This window comes from Drosophila bipectinata, chromosome 2L (assembly GCF_030179905.1).
Source record: "Drosophila bipectinata strain 14024-0381.07 chromosome 2L, DbipHiC1v2, whole genome shotgun sequence".
Lineage (NCBI taxonomy): Eukaryota > Metazoa > Arthropoda > Insecta > Diptera > Drosophilidae > Drosophila > Drosophila bipectinata.
The window spans coordinates 13108186-13130181 of record NC_091736.1 but is presented as its reverse complement, the minus strand read 5'-3'; the positions used below and the strand labels follow the sequence as shown (position 1 = coordinate 13130181).

Genomic DNA, 21996 nt, shown 5'->3' with positions numbered 1-21996 from the left:
TAGTCATGTTTTGATAGAAAACAAAAGTACAAGAAGTTCTAAGATCGGGAAGGTATATCATATTATGATCTGCCAAGTTTTAGCCAAGTTATACGCATTTTTCCATTCAAAAATCGAAAAAACAGAATGATGTTTTTAACATATTTTTACTAAACCAAAATCGTAATTTTTCTTACACCTTTTTATAAATATCTTAAATATTTCGCAACCGATTGAAAAACAGGTTACCATTTATGAATCAGGACTCAAATCCTCGACGATCTGTATACAAGGCTTAAAAAAATGGAACACAAAAAATTTCGGTCAATATTTGGGCAAAATTACGGTGTCACCCCTTTGAAAATTTTCGGAAAATGGTTCAAATTTTATCTGGCCAGGTTTTGATCGAAAATAAAAGCTTACAAAATTCTAAGAACGGGAAGGTATAACATTTCTGAATCTGCCAAGTATTAGCCGAATTATCTGAGTCTGAATCTGCCGAATTATTAACATTTTTGGTTCGAAAATCGAAAGGAAAAAACGTTTTTAATATTTTGGTAATTTTGACAAATCGATCCTCATCGGCCGCAGAAAGAAAACTGTCCCAAACGGTTTAGAAAAATGCCCAAGTGGAGGCGGGGTAAATTAATTACTCGCTTCAATCATTTTGAAATGTATCTCTCTGCGCCCCAAATTGGGCTCATCATTTGTCAGAAAGCGCCCCACGTCCAGGCCGCCCAACAGAAATATAATTCCCCCCACTGAGCCTTGCGTGCTCGTGTCAGTTGGCCGGGTCGAAAGGCGTCAATGGCGTCGAAAAAAGATACTAGATGGGGTGGACGATGGCAAGGGGCAGGGGGCTGGATAGATCAAAGACCATCAGCGGCAGAAGCAATAATCAAAAGTTGTAATTATGTATTATTTATTTTTTATTTATTATGCATTACTCACAGCTAGAGTCGATCGAGGCGAGGGACTCCGATTCCCAGCTGATTTATTGTTGATAAATTTATGAAAATTTTTTCACCGACCCTTTCGGGCCAGAACTGGCACTGGGCCTGGTCGATGGTGGATGGTAGATGGCGGGCAACTCATCAATATCATTAATCATAAAATTAAGTATCATTTATATTAATTTATTATTGTGCCACAGAAATTTCAACAGAGCATTCGTTGGACGTTCTCCTACACCCCCCGGATACCCTGGCTCCCAAGATTTAACATATAATGCTCATTATCATCATTATATTTATCATGATGACGTTGTGCTCATTTTCGTCAGTCTCACGTCGCTCGTCCCTTCTCTATCCGGCCGGCTCACTCCGTCTCTGTCTCATTCGCAGCCCATCATTAATCAGCCCAGCTACCCAGCTCGGTCGTCATTAGCCCGCCGGGGGCATCTCTGTCGCTCCTCCGGTTCTCCGGAGCGTTCGTGGCCAGCTCGGAGCGGTGTAATTAATTATGGTCTTTTGTATTCCACCGACAATTTTCAGTGCTTTATGGCTCTCCTCGTTTTGTGTTTATGAAATATTGTATATAAATTGGAAGCACTTAATCATTTCGATTTACATTTTAATTAAAATATTATATATCAAACGAGTCTCCCCCCCACCCTGATCGGATCGCGGACGCCAGGAGGCGCTTAACCCAAAACATGTGTCCAATGGCTCGAAGTTGGGGCTTGTGGTTCACCAGCTATGCTAGAGGTTGGAAAAACAGTCAATTAAATAAACCTCTGATTTAATAAATATTTATCGCACTGCCTTGCTTCCCTGAGAGCTTATTCCTTTGTTGGGCGACATTTTAATGTATAACTCTGGATGTCAAAGGGCATTCCCATGAAAAATAATAATGGAATCCTTTGGAGCGCTCGACAAGACACCAAGTGTACTCCAAATACCAGCCAGGCCAGAAGTCAGACAGGAGTCATTACCGAGCAAACAATGAAAGCAATGAAAGGACCTGGTCTGGTCCAAAACAGGACCTCCAGTCACAAGCAGCTAAAAAATTAAAACCCAGTCCAATACCGAACCACGACGAATCGAAGCCAAGAGGAGCAGGGAGAGGGCCGGCAGCTACTTGGCCGATTCACAATTTAACAAACTAATAAATATCTTGCTTTCGCCTTCCGGTGCTGCAAGCTCTGCGAAATGTGCTCGTTCCAAAGGACATGGACATCCCGGTGCCGGGGAAAATGGAGCAATTCCTTTGGCAACTGCAAAGTGCAAGGATGAATACGGATGCGGGGGAAAGATGCTGAGGGATGTTCCGTGTGCCTGGATGGGCCGGGAGGCTATATATATAAATCAAAGGTTGCACTAAACTTTAGCCTGCTCGATGTCGTTGCCAGGATAACAACAAGGACGATGAGCATTTCTAGCTAGGGATGCTAGGGATGCTCGAGTGAGTACTTACTTAACAACTTTTTACCCAAAAGAGATTTAAAATATGAAAACTAATTAGAGTTCTAGACTAAAATCATTATAATTTTTAATTACCAATATTTACTATCCTTGAGCCAAGCTGCTGAGCTCGTGACACGACAGCATCACTAATGGGATCAGCAATGGAAAGCCATCTTTTGCTGCCTGCTTGATAACTTGATAGGTGCAGGCTGCATTGTTGTTCCTGTAGCTGTTGTGCTGCTGCCAACAAGGACACTTCGGTTCTGGACCCAAGAACAGGAGAGAGAGAGGACTTGCTGCCGACTGGGGCTTCGGGATCCGCACATGGCTTGCAACTGCCAGGCTGTCGGATATGCACTGACATAAATTGCTTCAACTGACAACGCCAGAGGATGGAGGATGGCTAGGGGGCGGTATGGCAAGCTGCAGGATGGATACTGCAATGCCCAGGACCTTGCCCCATGATTACTACGCTGTCTCCTTCTCTGTTCTGTGCTCTCGGCTGGTCTCAGTCCTGGCAATAACTTTTCTGTGTCCGGGGCCCCGTCTGCTGCTTTGGGGTAAAATTAATATTAAAATGGAAGCATCGCCTTCGCCCAATGTCCGACGCATTGCAATGCCAGCAAGGACCTTTAGGTGCTTTCTCTTTCTCCTTTTCCTACAATTAAAAAAAAAAGGTTTTATATTTTTCTAACTAAAGGGTTTTCTTAAGCTTTAAGTTGGAGAAAGAAATCAATTGTATTCTAAGAAAGTTAAAAACACAACCTATTTCCTTTTATATTTTATATTTAATTTTTCTTTCAGTGAACTATCTATATCCCTCCCTCTGTATCCCCCAACAGCTGATGGGGGCACTGCCAGGGCAAAGGACATTTCCAATTTATTTACGCTCAGAGGCACTTTGTCTGCTCCGCTCAGCTTTGGCCAAGGAGCAGCAGGAGCAGCTCCTTGTTCCGGCTGCTCTTCTTTCACTCTTTTTCCCGCCGCTGCATATGACAGTGTTTGTGTTCCCTGTCCCTGTAGCCGGACGGGATGTCCAGGATCGTGGCCAGGGAAAAAAAGGACAGGGAGGGATAACATCAGAGGTCGAATCTCTTTGCCGCTTTGCTAGTCTGCTTTTTATTTTTGACAGCAAAATGTTCCTTCTGGTCGTGTTAGCGTGAAAAGCGTTGAAAGGTGTGAAAATGAAAATTTACTTCTTGCCCGCCAAGATTTATGCTGGCCAATATCTTAGCTTTCCTTTTTCAAAAGGGAAAAGGAGGGGATTACAAATAATTGAACTTCTGGAGACAGACTATCGAACCATATGAAGATCCTTTATGTATCCTTTCTCCATATCATCAATCCCTCTACACTCTAATATCAATTTCCGCTTTCGAAAAGTATCAATGCAAATGTCCTTGCACAGATTGCCTTATCGATTGCCAGCAAACCTGATCCAATACTTCACGGCTGTCTGTCATCCGCACTGTCGTCGATTGGCATCCTGACATATCCCCACAGCAACAGCAACGGCAACGGCAGCAACAAATCTTGTGTCAAGCATCCTGACACGCACTTGATAAATTATTATCTGCAGTCCGGGTGATGAAAGGCAATGAAGCCAGTGGAGGGACAGAGCTGAAGTTCCCCCTGGTTGCACTTTGTGCTCTGCACTTTGCACTTCGGCACAATTTATATTTAAAAGGCAAAAGGGTACTGGGGGCGTGTTCCAAAGGAAAAGCAGGAAAACTGTCGGACAGCTTTCGAGATGCGACGCGTAAGTGGAGCGGTAAACAAGTGACCCGACCACGCCCACCACGTCCCTATCACCCAACCAACTCCCCACAGTGCTCATGTGGGTGAGGCTCCAAAGGATGAGGACCGGAAGGTGGCAGTCGATGGAGGAGAAATGGAAAAGTGGCAGAAGGAAAATGCTGGCTGCCGTCGCTCAGCGGGCGGGCGCCATTTACCAAGTGTCAAAAGCAAAGCTAAAGCTATTGTCGACATGACTTTGGACAACAACAACAACAACAACAACAAGATCAACAACAAGAGCAACTAACCGAAAAAGTGGAATGCTTTTGTTGGCCAACATGGGAACTTGGAACTTGGAGGAGAACTTCTGCATTTCTGCAAGTCCCGGAGAGTAAGAGAGCGGCATGTGTCAACTTCTTTTTCTGGCTGAGAAAAGGGATTTTCCTCTCCTCTCCAACAACGGGTCAAGCCAGAGGCGGAGGCGATAGAAAAGTGGGTGACAAGTAACCGGAAAATGTATTTTATTGTTTGCATCCGGACATTTCGTTTTTCCGACCTCTGGCCCACAGCTGACATCCCCTACCACCCACCACCGACCACTACCAGCCAGCTCAGCTCAGCTTCTGGCCCGGACCAGTGACTTGGTCCTTTGGCACTAAATTTGTCTAGTAATTGATGATATTGCACTTTTTCCCCCCTCCCCCCAAAAACACATTCAAGAAGCCGAGCTGCAGATGTTATAAGAGTTGTGGGCGTTATTGTGGTAGAGTCCTGGTTGCAGAGAGTGTCAGATGGAGATATTTCATTTTGGGGAGCAAGCGGAAATACTGCCATTGACGCCATGAAAGGAAACCAGAAATCAAAGTAAAGTGGTGCATCTTGAAAATATTTTAGATGAAAAGATTTAAGGTTAGGTTAAGGATTAATATTCCAAAACAATATCATATTCTAATCATATTATAGTTTCACTTACTCTTCCTAATAACATTAAACAAGCTCTAGTATTACTAATATTATATTAGCTCTGGAATAAATGATGATCTCTAATGCCCAAGGCTGTGGTATCATTACCACCCCCTGCCACCTCAGGCACCACCCACTTACCACCCAGCCGGGGCATGCTAGCTTGATAGATTGTCTAAATGTGCTGCGTATGAATGAATGAATGGATAAGCGAGTGCGCCCCCAGACCACCAGGTCCCCCAAATTGACGGCCCCCCCCTCGAAAAAACGCCCGTTGGGTAGGTCGGTCCGTCGTAGCTGCCGCCTGATGCTTCCCCGAGATTGATGGCCAAAATGGCTGTTGAAACAACGACGAGTCGAGTCGAGCCGGCAAGAGTCGGGAGGAGCAGCAGTGACTGCCGCTCAATGAAGAAAAATAATCACCAACATCATTTATTTTCCGTTTTGCCTGCCGACGTCGTACAGCGCACATCAATCTTTTGCAACAGCAACAGCACAGGAACAGAAACAGCAACAGCCAACAGCCAACTATCGACCATGACCAGGCCTGGACTTTGGCTGAAACTGGGATTGGGAATGGAAATGGGTATGGGTACGGGGGACTTTTGCGCGTGATGTATACTTTTGTGAGCTTGACAGCTTCTGACGTGGATGTGGACGTGGACGTGAAGCCAAGGCTCCGAGCCTGATGTTTGCTGGTTGCTCTGGTCTGGACTGGCCAGGACTGGCTCCCAACCATCTGACAGACGACTTTTGACGTTTGTCTGCAATTAACGATGCCATTCCACTGGCTCAGTGTTGAAAAATTACTGCAGCTGCAGGTGAAAATGGCATGGCAGAGTGTTGGTTAATGACATGACAACAGCCCCATCCGCTTCCTCTTCTCCTGTCGCATTTAAATCATTAATTCCAATGACGAAGACCCCACACACACACATCCCATCAGTCAGCCAGAGTAATGTCAAAGATAGACGAGGCTTTTGGAATTGCCTGAAGGAGGAACTCATCATCGGGGTCGAGGAGGAGCCGAGGAGTCCTCGTTTGCTGGGACTAATTTGTGGCCCTCAAGTGAAGACGCCCACTAAGTGCCCAACCACACCGAGAAAATCGGGGAAGGAATATATATATTTAATTTTTATATTAATTTTCTTTGGTTGAAGTGGTTAAGCTGGTTAGGCTACAATATCCTTAATTTGTAATTTTTATAGCATACTTTTCAGGATGAAATATTTCCAAGATTTTTCCACAGTGAAGACATACAACTTTTTGATCCCTGGCGAGGCTCGTTATGTGACTGGTGACTTGGTTTTGTTGCAAGTCACTTGAAAAGTCATTAATCATTTTGGGGGATTCCGCTTTTTGCACCATTTGGGGCGGAGTTGTGTGCCGGAGCTGTCGGAGTTGCTGGATTTCGACTCAGAGTGCTGCAGAAATCCATCACGCACCCAAAAGCCACCTCCCAACCGCCCAACAAGAGAAACAGTCAACAGAAACAGCTAACAGGCAACATCAATGTCAACGTCAGACGCGGAGCAGGACGCGCGGATGTCGGCGCGGATGTGAGCGCGGATGTGAACGCGGACAAGGCGACGGCACCGACGACGTCTGACAGGCGGAAGAAAAGAGCCACCCATCAAGTGTGATGAGGAAAAAGCAGCAGGGTGGTGGCAGAAGGTGGAAAATGCGGGGCGGGAGGCGTGGTCTAGGGGCAGGGGGTGATGCAGTCAGTCAGTCAGTCACTGAAATGAAAGTGCTTTGTGATTAGGAGTCAAAGCATATGCTTTTTAATTTGCATGTCAGCTTGTGGTGCCAGCTTGGCGTTTCCCATAAAGAAGCGCGTTTTGCACGCTTTGCTGGAAAATGGATATGTTTTTCTATTGTAGCATGAGGTGGTCTTACGACTGGCATTATAGTTCTAAGTTGGGTTTAGCTGTTCAGATGGAATAAACCGTAAAGATAAACTAGAATTCTTTAGCCAATAATCTTATACTGTCTAGAACCTCAAACATTTATTTATTTTTGCATATTTAAAATAAAAATCTTTAAATCAAAAACTGGGAAAAATGTTTAATATTTGAAAATATTCCCCAATTAATGTTAAAACTTTGTCTATTTGAATTTTTAAATTAAAAATTTTTACATTTATGTTTATCCGCCATCTAGAGTTTGTTTTTGGTACTACAACTCCATAGTTAGTCAAGTTTCCAACCAAATATCCGATAGACACTGACTTTTCAACCTATCGGATGTTTTAGTGTTGGGTAGCGCAAGAATGGGCGCCAAAAAGAACCATTTTTAAAATTTTTCTTTCGCTTTTTGGGTGGAATTATAAATTCAAACTAAAAAAATATTATTTCAACTACTTATAAAAGAAGAATAGCATAACAATAGCTTTTAGATACAAAAAACAAAAGCATTGTTTTTAAGGTTTTTTTACGCCAAGTCAGGTTATGATGTTAAAGGTCCTCAATCAGAAGGATATAAAGATGCAGGATTCTATGAAGAGCTACTTGAGAGGCAATATAACATTTTTGGAATTTTTAAAAGCAGGAATTGCAAATGCGTTAGGTTCTGGGAAAGTTTAGGAGTATAACGCTATCCTGGTTCTACTGGTTCTTCTATCCTGGTTCTGACGATATTTTGGTCCTTTTTAGAGCAAGCTTTTTAAAAATAATTCTAAGTGACTTTCCTAATAGAGTCATAAATAAATGTTCCACATCCTTAATAAATAAACCAACTCCAAAGTGTTAAAAGAAACTTAATCCTCCATCCACTGAGACTTCTGCCATTTGCCACCTGGCCATTAAAGTCGTAAATAGCCCGCCAATTAATAGCACACTCGTCTCCCACCCAACGACAGCCACTTACTTAATGTGGATTCCCCCAAGACGCGGTGGCTAATTAAAACAGCGTTTAAATTAGCGTAGTAAAGCGGGGCGAGCAATTGACAAATTGTCACCATACAGGTCCCGGATCGGAATCGAAACCAGCCGCATCGATCAGCGGCGACAGAAAACACTTTGCCTCCAGTCCGTCGATCGTTTGGATCTGGGATTTGGCCATCTGGTCTCTTTGGTTGGTCTCTTTGGCTATTTGGCCATTTGGACAGTTGGCGCTGCCTGCCTGGCGATCTGCACCGTAAAATGCCGTTAAATGGACACGCAGCGCGAGCCAGAGCTAAACCAACACCCAAACCCATACTCATACCCATAGCCATAGCCATACCGATACCCATCCCAATCCCCATAACCAAAGTCACAGTCGGACTTGCAACGAGTTCTGGCCGAGATGCTTCCTGTTTGATAAATTTGAAAATCAATTGAAAATGGCCGAAAGGCCGACGCATCTTGGTGGGAGACAGACTGGGAGAGATTCGCGGAAAAGCAGCTGGAAGCTGTTCCGAGTGGTAGAGCCACCGAGAAGAGGAGATGCTCTGTTATTGAATGGGAAATGGTGACTAAAACTTGGATTAACTTTAGGTCATTTTACTAAACATGATCATCTTGAAAGTTTTCTTTTAAGTTTTTAACTTAGTCTTGGCCAACATGACTTCCAAATATTCATTCCTATATCTTTAAAGATCATGATCCATCCAAATCTATTCACTTTTGGAGCATCTCTAACGCTGGCCATAACCTAGAATATTTAAGTTGTTTTATTGATATTTTCTAGCCATCTATTTACCGCGACTTCATCATCATCTGCCCCGGCACCCAAAACCAAACTCAAGCCAAGCCAAGACGATCCATGCCGGAACCCCAGCCCGATCCCGAGCCCCGCTCCAATCGATGCAAATAAATCACTATGGAAAATGCAGTCGATGAAAAAAAGCGACGCGTAAGTGCCGCCAAATAAATTTCGCAATTTATTTATTGCAGCGTCCAGCCCGGCTGCCGTTCGATGGGGATCCCCCCCTTGGAACCTGGTACTCCGGTCAGGTTTTTGGCTATCGGCACAACCTGCGCATTGAGGAAGAGAAGTGTATTTTATTTCATTGCCAGCAAATTGGCAATAAGTGAAATTTGTTGGCCCGCTCCGGACTTGGCTCGGCAGGTGTGGTGTGCCAATGGCGATTGAAGGAAAAGGAAATTCGAATCGCAAGCAGATTCCCTTACCTTTGGAGGAAATTGGGTTACCAGTTCCATCTCCAAAATGAGGCTGGGGCGTAACCGGCCCTTTTAGCAGCTCCTAAAGACCCACCTAATATATCATCGCGGGTTTTTAATTTGCTGATAAGGTCGCGGGTCGAGGCACCTGCTGGAGAGCACCCTTTTGAGAGTTCCGGAACCGCAACAAATCGACACTGACCCATTTCCTCCATTTCCATTGTGTACATTCACTTTTGTGTCGGTAATTTATTGTTATGCCTACACCTCTACTCGACGGCATCAATTTTGCATAAATAAATCAGCCGATGAAGAGTCGGGTGTCGGGCAGAGTTTAAATGAATTAGCATTTGTATTCCTACATATATGTTTGCCCGATTCCCATACGCATCATTAGCCTAAAAGGCAGCATCAAGTGCAATTTAACCGTTAACAAAAGCCTATTGTCAGCTAACAATCCATTGTGAGCTGGAGCTGGAAAGCCTTTTACCCACTGGCCCGAAGGCCTGAAAGACCGAAGCCCGCGGAGAGAAAAGTATCCGCGCAGACGCAAATTGATTGGCGAAGGAGTCATCCTCCCAGCGGTCTCCCAAGCGGAGAATCTGGCTAATGACCGCAAATTAACACTGGCCAAGGAGCCGCAAGACGAGTGTCATTAACAGAAGTGTGTTTGCCACTGGCAGGGGCAGGGGCAGGGGCATTAGCCACTTGAAGTGGCAGGCCACTCACTTTAGTGCGGGCTTTTAGCATATCTTCTAATAGATCGCCAACTTGGCATACTTAACTTACCTCCCGAGTTAGTGTTTTCCTTAACTCTTTCTGGCCAGTTGACTGTGCTAAGTTGGGCCATAAATCGGCAGTTAAGGCCAGCTGATCTCTGGCTACCGTCGTGGCCAAGAGTATTCATAATTTAAAGATATAGAAGAAATCGGGGGAAAAACTAGCCAACTAGATACATGACTAGTAACGCAAAGTACTTGGATAATTGTCTGGAATTTGGGATGTGGGATGTATATCAGCCAACTAACCCATATCTTGGCCAATTATCTTGAGCTAAAGCTATATATAGCTATCCACTCCACCCCGATTTTCAATCGGCTGCAGATCCACCGAAAATGCAAAAAATTTCGTTTGCAAATTGCCCGTCTATATGTGTGGGCTTTGGACGACTTTTTTTTGTTTTTTGGTTTATTTGTAAGGATCCTTCTATTCCTATAATTACCAAAGAAATCGCATAACAAGCTACAGAAACAACAACGACAAGGAGAAGGAGATCAGGCTGGGGAGTTGCCGGGAAAAACTGGGTCAGAGCTGTGGCATTATTGGTTTAGTGGATCAAACCGACAACGACTACGCAAAGGCAATTTGAGTTGCAGAGGAAAACGAAATAAAACAAAAAAACAGCATAGACCTCCACTGGCAGCATTTATTAGATCAATGTCTCGGCAACAGCTACCCACAAGACTGCTGAATAAATTGCAGAGGCAGAAACTGATGCTGAAGCTGAAAAAAAGAGCCAGAGAAAACACAAAATCAAACGAATGACTAGCATGAAGCCAATATATAATAATGGTTTAAACGCCCAGGCAGCACTGCACTCCATCTGCAACATCTAATAACAGCAGCAACATCTGCTGCAACAGCAACAGGAGCAACATCGCCAGCAACAAGAACAACTTGCCACAAACTGGCCATTAAACGGAGCTCCAAAGAATCTACCTCGATTGGCATTGGCGCAACAATTTAAATAGAATTCGCCAACATCAATGAGGAAATCGAATTGAATTTGTTGCTGATGCATGTGCATGTTGCTGCTGTTGCTGATGTTGCTTATGTTGCATGTTGCTCATGTTCAATTTTCCAGCACCACCCAAACAAAATATTTCAAGAGTGAAAATAGCCACGAAAATAAATTGTTGTGTTAATATGTGAAGGCACTAGATACCCTAGGAAAATAGGTATTAAAGGTATTATTTTAAAGCATTATCTCAATAGCTTAACAAGGTTGAGTTCTAAAATTTCTTTATTATTTTTTTTTTAATAAAAATCTCAAAGGTACTTAAAGAGCCCTTTCGTCTGGAGAGCAAACCAGCATATCAATAAAGCCAGGTCGGCTACTGGCCTTGCCTGGGTCGGTACCGCCTATCGCCGTTTCTTGGCTGCCTGAATATTAATTTATCTTTCGACATTGGCCAAAAGAATTTCCAAACCACACCCAAACCACAATTTTTTTGGCCACTTGCCCGCCAGGCACACAGCCTAAAATTCAATTAAAAGTATTAAGGTTGAGCCTGGGCTACTGCTTATTCGACTTTTGGGGCTGAACTTTTCGTTATGGCATTTGATTTGGGGGTTCTCCCAGCCCAGCCCATGGTATAAGAACAGTTTTGATTAGAGATCTTTGATCCCCTGGGCCAGCAAACCCCATGGTTTGCTCGAGTGCTTTGGCTACCGATCAACGATCAGAGAACTATTGATCCAATCTATGATTATCACTGAGGGTAGGCCTACAAAGGTTATTAGTTTTATGAAAAAAAGAACAAGATTGTGAAAACTTCTCTTGGGCCACACCCTGGGGCTTTTCCCTTTTAGGGAACAAAGTCAGCCCGAGGTTCGCAATGATCTTGACCATGCCAGTGACCAGTTCCCTCGGGGGCGGTCTTGGTTACTTCATGACCAGAAATACACGCACTGTTAACCCAAAGCCAGGACCAGAGAAACGGTCGACAAATTTACGACTTCACAGGTACCCCCGTCCAGTCTCCAGTCTTCCAGTCTCCAGTCTTCCCAATCCCCGAAAATTTTTTGATTGTGTGGCCAACTACCGCACAATTTACGATCGGTTCGTTTAGGTGGCCCATTGTCCGATGTTCCGATGTTTATGCAATGTTTTTGTGATTTCATATCAGGCCAGCTGGGAATTTGTAGCGGCAACGCCTTCACCTTTCATTGTGGGCGTTGGGGCATATATACTTTTTTCTCCTTTTTTTTCGAGGGAGCCAGCCAGCCCCCTCTCTCTGGTGATTCCCAATCGCCAGATTCTAGTGGGGCAAACAGCGCATCCTAGCCAAATATGTGCGAGCCAAAAACGTGAGACGAACAAATTGTTACTACCTTAAATAGTAAACAGATTTCGTCGTTTATTCCGGCCATGGCCAAAAACGGGGCCTGCGTATTACGGCAGCCAAATGGAACACGATTCATCGAAGCGTCATCATTGCATTCGATTCCCAGAGGGTTGAGCTGGGTCAATCCTCCACAGAGGTCCCCAGGAGCATTTAAAAATCAATTTGGGCGCATTTATGTTTCACACGATTGCCCAGAGAGACAATGAGAAGTAGAGAATTCAGAGGAGTCTCCGAAGAAGTCTCGTTTGATGATTATCTCGGTTTGTGTGACTTTCGGTTTCCAAGCTCGTGTACATTGCATGTAGATGGTGTATGCCTCGAAAATGGATGGAAATGTGTGTCACCGGGTTTCTGTGTCTCTCCACCTCGAATGCAACTCCTATTCCCGTTCCACTGTTACCTCTGCCATTTCCATTTCCATTCCTAATTCGAGACAATTACCAATTGTTTATTTGTTCTTACAACTTGTTGTCGACTTCCTCAGTGGCCGAGGCCTGGTGGAGGTCCCACGTCTGCCCCTTTTTGCTCCTTTTCCTCTACGAATTCATCAATTGTCACACAATCTTGATCTTGAGCCGGCCCGGGGCACAGAATCGAAACTTTCCTCGGCCACTGTGACAGCCGGCACTATATCTTCTACAACAGCTTTTAATTTCACTAATGACAATTGATGATCGTACACGTTTATGAAAATGGAAAACCCAATGAAACTGAATTTTCAAGAAAGAGTAGAGTCGGCACAAGTCGGAGATCTCTTAGCTAATTTAATTTATTTTATTAAACACACTATAGGTACTTATTTAATGTTTTTAAAAATTACAAAAATATTAGGGTATAAATACCTCAAACTTAAAATTTTTGAAATACCCCAAACTCCCCAATTATCTCTGGTCTTGAATAAAATGTGTCACTGCCACACCAACTCGTACACTAGCTCTCGAAGGCATTTCAAGATCGCTACACTCGTAAATCGACGGAAAGCCTGGAAACATTTTTAGAGGCCAGCCCACAAAATGATCCCAAGGATGACTAGAAAAGTAAGCCACGTCTTGGAGTCGCTTTTGTGTTATTGTGGCCGATGCTGCACAGAAGTTGTCATCGTCAATTAGTTTAAAAGCAGTATAAATTTATGTTAACAGCCAACCAAACATAATATCCCCTGAGAGAGTTGGCACGGCAGGCAGACCGAAAACGAAACGAAACGAAACAATTTTCCCTTTTCAACATGTTGCCAGCTGGAGAAGCGGGGGCAGCTACCGTTTCTGCCACTGTTGCAAGTTGGCTTCGATGCTGCTGCTGTGGCATTGTTTTGCTGTGCGATTTCGTGGCCGTTATAACAGGCCCAAAGAATCCGAGGCAAACGTTATGCCTCAATGAAGTCCAAGTCGGAGTTGAATCGAAGAGTCCCCTCCCGTTCCAATTTATCCCCCCAATTCTTCGGGAGAAGAAGGCCATCTGGGTCGTGGCTTTGCTGCCTTTTCTTGAGCCTTTGATGTTGTCGCTGTTTGTTAGAATCTCTTGCACCAACAATATGAAAAAAACTAAAAAAAGTGCACATGGCCCAGGCGTAGCATTATTTAATGTAATCGATCGTGATGGGTTTGTTCTAATTTGCGGTGATTTTGTTTTTGGCGCTTGTTAGGAACTACCTAGAGAGAAAGACCCAAGCGAAATCCTTTGAAGTTGGTGAAAGATTTAGTGTCGTATCTTTTATGGCATATCATAACAATTTACGAGGCCGCGGTTAATTAGTTGGTGGCCAGGCCAGGCTAGGCCAGTGGACGTGAGTGGATGGGGGGCTCCATAAATTGGCTTCTATAACAAAAATTATAGTTTAAAAGTTAAAAAAATAGCATTATTTTGGTGTCCAGTGAAGAAATACCTTTTCCCAGAACTGGCCTCTTTAATAAGGCTAATTATTTTACTATCTTATCACATTCCAATACCACTGGAAACTTTCCAAATATCTTTATTCTTTGGCTGACAATTAAAATGATTATTTCAAGTTGAATTTCCGGTTACAATATTCTTAGTTTCTTGTTCCTATTTGTGGTTGAGCTAATCAGTTCTCAAAACTACACACATGGTAGGCCTTTTCTTGATTTCAACTAGAAAATTCCATGGACAACTAGATGGTAATTGCTGGTGTGCAACATGGTAATGACGTATTTGGCCAGAAGCCGGCAATTGGGGGGAAATGGAGGCTGCAATTGGGAATGATTGGATTGGACTGAGCCAGCCAGATCAGAAATTGCGTTGGGAAGAGGTGGTCCACCCGATCATGTTCATTACCGACTTGGTCGACTTGTTATAGTTATCGATGACCGCCTCTTGCCCGGGAAATCAGTTCAGTTGACCCATATTCTTGACTAGAGAAGAAGAAATATATTTTAGTATACATATATATTTATATTATATATTCACCTGCTAGGCCTGCGGTTAACCTCGATTGATCCCCCGGCCCCTGCCAATCGCTCGAATTAAGTAATTTCAATTCCGTCACGTCAGTCGGCAGCCGGAGCGACGGCAGCTGAGAAGATAATCAAATAAAATGGATTGTTAGCCAGGTATCTCAAGTTTAAAGAAAAGCGCCACTCAAGACCACTATTTGCCTTTTCTTATAGATGGTCCCCCCAAGGGTCAGGGACAGGCAGCAGCAGCGAAAGGAAAAGCCGGGCAGAGCGTCGGAAAATCAAACAAATTGTATCGATGGATTGCCAATGAAGTGAAAATCGTGATTCAAAAGTCAAACAGCGGCCTGTAATTTCCACTAATTTCCAACAACATTTTGTTTTCGGATTGGGTTGTTTCCTTAAGGTTTACCAACATTTTGTCGAATCGCTTCCCAAGTAGCAAAACAATTATTCGAATTAACGGGCAACTGCAATTACGATTCCGAATCCGATTTCGATTGGGAAAAGTTCAAATCAATTGCAACTCATTTGAAGTGACGTCACAATCACGGTAGTGGGCGAAAAAGGCAATATGTCCATAAGACTATCTAAACAGAACACAACAGATCGAACAGTTCTCGGGAAAAACTCCATAACCGTCGGTTAGGTTTCTGCATTTTAAAATCGCCAAAGGGTCTGTCAGTCCATCGAAGACTGAAGCTCGTCCCAAGGGAGCGTTAGTTGACATTTATGGAATCGGTCTCCTGCTTTCCAGCTACTTGGTTTTTCTTTGCCCTTTGCTGGAAACTGTGCTGCGCCAGCAGACTGCATGGAACCAATGAACAACTGTCATTTATTCAGCTGCGCTTTTTGCCCGACTCATCGGAATTACTTAAAATGGCATGTAATGAGGCGACTGTATCTGTATCTTGTAGATGTGCGTATCTGTATCGCTGTTTTTCGGATTTCCAGGAAAGCTTGCGCTTGTTCGGGCCCAAAGCTTTATTTGCACTTGCGCATGGAGCGCTGCCATATCAAATCGGGTTTTTGTCGCTCGTTGAACAACTGGCTCGTTGGTCTAGGGGTATGATTTCCGCTTAGGGTGCGGGAGGTCCCGGGTTCAAATCCCGGACGAGCCCAAGTGAGTTAATTTTTTTATTTTATTTTATTTTTTTATTTGAAAACTATATAGTTTTATGATTTTTATTCAAAATAAAACTTTTTTTGTTACGATTTAAAGATACATATTTCAAATAAAATCACGAAATCCATTATACAGTTTGTTTGTATGAATCTCTTTATGTATAAAAGGTACTTTATATATTAAGATATTAGGTGATATCTTGCAGCTTATAAATGAAAAAAATATTTATTGAGAACCAATATTAATTTAAAAAAAAGAACACATCCATTGGGCTCGTCCGGGATTTGAACCCGGGACCTCCCGCACCCTAAGCGGAAATCATACCCCTAGACCAACGAGCCAGTTGATCGCCCGCTGAAAATCTACATTCTTCATTTTACCGTCTTTTTGTTTGTGAAGATTTGGTTAAAAGACACTTTCGTAACACAATATCGTTTCAAATTGATTAAAAACTGGTTTTGTAGCCACCACCAAGGCTAAAGCTTTCACTTGGCCATGAAAGAAGTCTATTCGATTCTGTCGGTAACGTAAATGCGCATTTGGACAAACAGCTGGCAACTGGCTCGTTGGTCTAGGGGTATGATTTCCGCTTAGGGTGCGGGAGGTCCCGGGTTCAAATCCCGGACGAGCCCAAGTGAAAAGAAATTTTTTGTTTTTTTTTTGTCAAATTATAAACATTGCTTATAGTTTTTATTTTTTGTTGCACAAATAACGACTTATGGGTAAATAATATTAACATTTGTTGGTTTTTCCCCACTTATTTAGTAAGATTAAAATTGCATTAATTTAGGTAAAGTATATGATTAATACCAATGATTAACAAAACAAGCATAAAATTAAATATTTATTTTAAATGTTTAATGCATTTACACATCTGTATGTATGTATTAATGCTGAAAACAATTTCGATATATACTCAATACATACAGCAAAAAAAAAGGTGAAACAAACATGGAGCTTAATACGCTTGTCGATTGCTTCAAAGTAGGCCTAAAAACTACATACGTAAACATAAATAAATGACACATTTTGTGGACATAGAGAATTGGGTAAACCGTACAATAGAATAACATACAAGTACAATGATAGAATAGACGATAAATACATAAATTTGGCCCAAAATTCTTAACTCTGTTGCTGCTGCCTTTGTGTGGTTGGTTGGTTGTTGATGACGCAGTAGTTGCTGCTGCTTTCGTGGTTAGTTAGTTGTATCATCATTGCTCGACGTCCCTTCCAGATAGCTCCTGGAGGGGGGTGAACAGTCGTATGTTAGCTCAACTCCATGGGACTCTCCTCCAATGTCGCTTGCTTGCTTGCCACATCACCAACATCATCATCCTCATCATCAGAATCATCCTCCTCCACCAGCATTGTTTGAGAAATGTTATTTGGGGTTATTCTGTACATTATGGTGTTGTGCCGTTTAATTTTTGTCTTGCATTTGGTTGCTTTGTTATTAATATACTTTAAATAATTACAATTATTTATTTATTATTAGCACTAATTATTCTTTGGTTGATCCACTGGTTCTGTTTGTTGTTTCTTGCTCTTGGTTATTGCATTTGCATCTTGGCGGTTGTTCATTGTGCTTTTTCTTCCTGGAGTAGTTGCTGTTGCTGGATATTAATGACGGCAGCCGTTTTAAACATTTGCTTGTGACTGGGCTTATTTGGATTAGATGTTGTTACTGTCGTTTCTATCGTTGTTAGTTCTGATGATGCTGGTGATGTATGAGCAGTGGATTTTCGCAAACTCTTACCAAACGTGGAGCTGCTCTTCTTCAAACCTGTAACGAATGCCCAAAAAAAAGAGGAAAAATATAACCAAAAATTAGACAAGTCTTTAAAGTCTATAAAGATGGATTAGGCCAAAACAGATGTGAGTGTGTGTGCGTGTTTTTTTTACATCGAGAACAACACCAATAAGTGCCAGGAGAAATGTTCGGAAAGACAGAAGACAGGCCGAGTGATGTAGAAGAGAGTGCGCCGCCCCATAAGAAAAGTACAAGAAAGAGTGGTTCGTGGAGGAGAATTGCTTTTTTGCGTTTACCTTGGAAGCTCAAACGATTCTGATAGATGGCGAATATATCGAAGGGCCTGTAGCATGGCTCGTAACCATCTCCGGGCCCATCGAGATCTCGATCCGGGCTCTGATCAGAAGCGTTTTTAGCGGCAGGCACGGGGGAACAGTTTAGCATATGGGAGGGTATTACGAAGAGACTTTGCTCCATTTTCTCGGTTGGCGCCTGCGATGGATCTGCATCTAAGTCGGAATTGGACTCTGTGTCGCTTGAGGCTGCTGATCTGGTTGTTGTGGCGGTGGTTGTGGCCGTGACTGTGGTTCTGGCTGTTGATGTTGCAGCCTTTATTTGTGGTGCAGGCTGGGTGGTTTGTGGTGTGTTGTTTGTGTTGTGTGGTTTTTTTTTATTCATTTATTATTTTTTTTTTTTGGGATAGTGGAAGATGGTAACAAAGAGGATTAGTTGTTGTCTGCCATTGTAGTGATTAGTGTTAGTCACAATTTTTACAAATACATTAAATAATACGAGTACTTTGTAGTTTGGATATAATGATCATACCTCGCTATCTTCACAGTCAGCACCCTCTCTGGAATCCGTGGTCAAGCCTTGGACGAAGTGAACATCATTTGTGGGATCTTCGGAGGCCAAGTGAGCTCGAAATTGCTTATTTCTGTATAAAGTTTTGGAAACACGATATTTTAGAGATAACATGGAATTGATGATTTAATAAGGATGAAAAAATCACCTCAGTTCCAATTGCTGCATCTGCTGGAAGTGCCTCAGCTTGCTGTTGGCCAGATGCAGTTTCTCCTCGAGGGCAGCGTTCTCCACACACTTGATGGAATACTTTTCAGAAAACGACAGAATTTCCAAACGAAGCTCTTCGAGTTCTTCTCTATTAATCCGAAAAAAACCTTATAAATAACGAAATTAACCAAAAGAGGGTTTCTACTTACTCCTTCAGCTTGCCACCTTCGCCTTGAATGTGTTCTCCCCGCTGAACTTGCCGCAGGAACTCCTGCTTGAAGCGTGCCACCTCCCTTTGAACTTCGCTCTGGTGAGCTTTTCTCATGGCATCCAGAGCCGCCAGTGTGGCCTATTATCAAAAATATATTTAAAATAATTAAAAATATTAAGGATTTTATGTCTCACCTGAGTCTCCTCGGCCAGGGCCGTTTCTTTTTCGGCCAGCAGTCTCTCAATTTCCAGCTTGTGCTTCTGCTCTAAATCGCAAGTTAGTCTACGATGCGATGTTTCCATGGCACTCAATCCTTTTTCGCAAAGCGTCTAAGATGATAGATAGTAAGATATATATAAGATAGATTTAGATAGTAATCTTTTGAATGCATCCAAACTACTCACCCTCAGCTGCTCGATCTCTGTTTGGTAACGCTTCCGGAAACTCTGCTCGTCGGCGGCACTGGCATGTTCGTTGTGATAGACCTCCCGCAGGCACTCCAGCTGCTTCCCATGCTCCCTCTCCAGTAGCTCCAGCCGCTTCTCCAGACGCCGGCAGCGCTCCTGCTGGCGACTCAACTCCTCGCTCAGCTCCTGCCGCTGTTGCAGGAGTAGTTCCTGCTCCTGTTCCTGACTGGCACATTTTTCGAGGGCCTGAGCCAGCTCGCTTTCTCGCTGCTCCAGCAGCTGCTCACTGCGCTGCAAATCTGTCTCCGTCTGCTGCTGGAGGGTGGAGAGCTTCTCCACTCGCTGCCGCAGGTCGCAGCACTTGTGGCAGGCGTCCTGCAAGCAGGTGAGCTCCATCTGTTCGCTGACCATCACACAGGTCTCGGCCAGAGCGCGCTCCAGTTGGCGCAACCCGTCCTTGCGGTCGTTCATGGGCGAGACGGAGCGCCGGGTGCGCTGGCCCGCTCGAATCTGCTGGAGTTGGGTTAGACTCTGCTCCAGTCGCTCCTTGCTGCCCAACAGCACGTGTTCCAGGCTATGCAGCCGTTGCAGCAAATGGGCGTTCAGCGGGGACTGGCTGCTTGACTCGCTGCTGGAGGACTCTGGTGGTGTGCCTTCCTTGCGATCCCCCGTTTCGCGCTGCAGCTCGCTAAGCTTCAGCTCCAGCTGCTCCTTTCCCTTCAGCGACAGGGATCGCCGCCTTTCTGACTTTGCTAGTTTCTGCTTGAGGGCTCGCACTTGCCGCTCCGAGCTGCTGTACTTGAGGGTAAGGTCCTGGATACGAGCGGCCATCAGTTGCAGCTGGGCGCCATCTTCGTGCTGTCTCCGTTCCAGCTTCTGTTGCAGAGCTGCCTGCGCCAGCTCCAGGGCATCGTACTGGTTCTGGGACTGCTTGAGCTCCCGTTTCATGGCCCGGATCTCGTTGACGGCCTTCTCGAAGCGGGACCTCAACTCGTTGTACTCTTCCGCCAGCGAGTCGCGCTGCAGGCAGTAGGGATCGATGTCGGTGATGGTGGTGAGGTCGCTAAGCGAGTCCATTCGCTTGATCTTGTGTCGTTGTAGATTGCTCAGTCCTGCGGTTCCGACTCCTCCTACGCCTCCCCCACCATTGTCCTGTGTCTGCAACTCCCTTAGCCGCTTGTACAAGCCCTCATTCTCCTCGATTCCCTGGGCCAAGCGGTCCTCCAGCTGCTTGATCTGTAACTGGCTTTCGGTCAGCTGGAGACCCAGATTGTGCATCAGATCCGACGCACTCTGTTTGGCCTGGGTCAGTTCGCTGTTTAGCTGCTGCTGCTGCTCCTGAAGCCTGGCCGTCAGCTGCTGCTCGGTCCTTTGGAGGGTGGCCAGCAGCTCGGCCATTCGGGCTTCCCTCAAGGAGGCCTCAGCCCGGAGGGTCTCGCATTGCTGCTTCAGCTCACGGCTTTCTGACGGCTGCAGTTCCTCGGGCACCACCAGAAGGGGCAGCTCGTCACTGGCTACACTGTCCACGGTGCTGCGCCGAGAACTAGGCGGCGAACTCCGGCTCCTCTTGTGCATACTGGCCAGGCTTCGGTTTCGTAGACAGCTGCGCAGTACCGGCGGCGATGGCGACAATGGAGATCCCCAGTCAAGGCTGTCCCGCCGACCGCCCTCCGATGCGGTGCGGTACTCCTCGTCTGATGAGAAATGCGGCGGTCCAGCCGGAGTGCTGGGCGTGACGGGACTAGAAGATGGCTGTTGCTGAAGCTGCGCCTTGATGAAGTCCTGCTCGATATCTGTCTGCGGTGGCGGTGTCTCCAGCTGAGGTAGTCCGGCCGCACTTCTCAGCACCGCCAGCCAACTGTTCCTGGATCCAGGCGACAGACTCGCCAGGAGCAACCGCTGCTTGTCCCACGTGGTCAGCTGGAAGGCGTACTGTTTGCTGGCCGTCGGTTCGGCCACGACACTAGTCAAGCTATTGACATCAAGGACGCCGTCGAGCACGCCTCGTTCCTCGCACAAGGGATCCCGGTAGTAGAAGAGCGCCGCTCCGCTGAGTGTAAACCAGTGCTTGGACCACTCCCCCGTGCGGTTGTCCTGCTTCATCAGCCATCCTTTTTTGGCGTTTAGCGAGTCCTCCGCAGCGGCCTTTACCGGTGGCTTGCCCTGACCGACGACGGCTTTACTGCTGGGTTGCTTGCCCACTGAACCGCGTAGCTCGTCCGTTTTGGCCATGTAGTTAACGCACATCTCGTCCAGGTTGCACCCGCCATCGGGATCACCGCGCTCGTGCTGGTAGTGCTTTGGGGACTTCAGTTGTAACTGCAGCCTGGCAGCTGGCTTCCCCTTGTCGCCATGCTCCAAAACAGTCGGAATCTTCTTGACTATGGCCGAGACAATCGCTGGAGTGGAGTTGGCCGCCAATGGCAGAGACTTGGGTCGCTCGTTGGATGTGCCCTGGGAGTTGTTACTCGTGGGGTTCACCTGAAAGTCCGTTTCATCTCGAGACGATTGGAACTGGCTATGGTGATTAAAGTGATGGTTGTTTAGAGCATTATTCATGGCCGTGGACCATCGTTTGTTTTGCTGTTGGCTCAGGTTGGTAATAGTGTTCGTCAGATCCTTGATGGTCTTCTCATCCCGTCGAATGTCCTCGATTAACAGGCAGGTGCTGGGCTGGGAAACTAAAAAAAAACAAACATTGGATGTTTCAATTTAAATAAATATGTTAAGCACAAAGAAAGGTTTTTATCTTCTAC

At 44.9% G+C, this 21996-nt stretch overlaps 1 protein-coding gene and 3 non-coding genes across 7 annotated transcripts in view; 2 read left to right on the top strand and 2 right to left on the bottom strand.

Moving 5' to 3' along the window:
- The first annotated feature begins 15778 nt into the window (after positions 1-15778).
- TRNAP-AGG (transfer RNA proline (anticodon AGG)) lies at positions 15779-15850 on the top strand. The gene has a single exon. It is a non-coding gene; the product is annotated as a tRNA-Pro (tRNA).
- A 274-nt stretch (positions 15851-16124) lies between these two features.
- TRNAP-AGG (transfer RNA proline (anticodon AGG)) lies at positions 16125-16196 on the bottom strand. The gene has a single exon. It is a non-coding gene; the product is annotated as a tRNA-Pro (tRNA).
- Positions 16197-16415: 219 nt separating this feature from the next.
- TRNAP-AGG (transfer RNA proline (anticodon AGG)) lies at positions 16416-16487 on the top strand. Its single transcript has one exon. It is a non-coding gene; the product is annotated as a tRNA-Pro (tRNA).
- Positions 16488-17060: 573 nt separating this feature from the next.
- Positions 17061-21996, bottom strand: part of osp (myosin phosphatase Rho interacting protein outspread) — a 77426-nt gene continuing 72490 nt past the window's right edge. For 2 of the 4 annotated variants that reach the window (XM_043211553.2, XM_017241507.3), the window contains 7 exons: positions 19238-21921; positions 19028-19162; positions 18832-18971; positions 18621-18770; positions 18434-18545; positions 17905-18235; positions 17061-17641 (listed from right to left, as the gene is read on the bottom strand). In XM_043211553.2, the coding sequence (XP_043067488.1) occupies positions 17436-17641; positions 17905-18235; positions 18434-18545; positions 18621-18770; positions 18832-18971; positions 19028-19162; positions 19238-21921 (3758 nt within the window). In that variant the 3' untranslated portion in view covers positions 17061-17435. Of the gene's footprint in view, positions 17642-17904; positions 18236-18433; positions 18546-18620; positions 18771-18831; positions 18972-19027; positions 19163-19237; positions 21922-21996 lie in introns of those variants that run through there. The other 2 variants (XM_043211554.2, XM_070276955.1) reach the window with 2 other exon arrangements.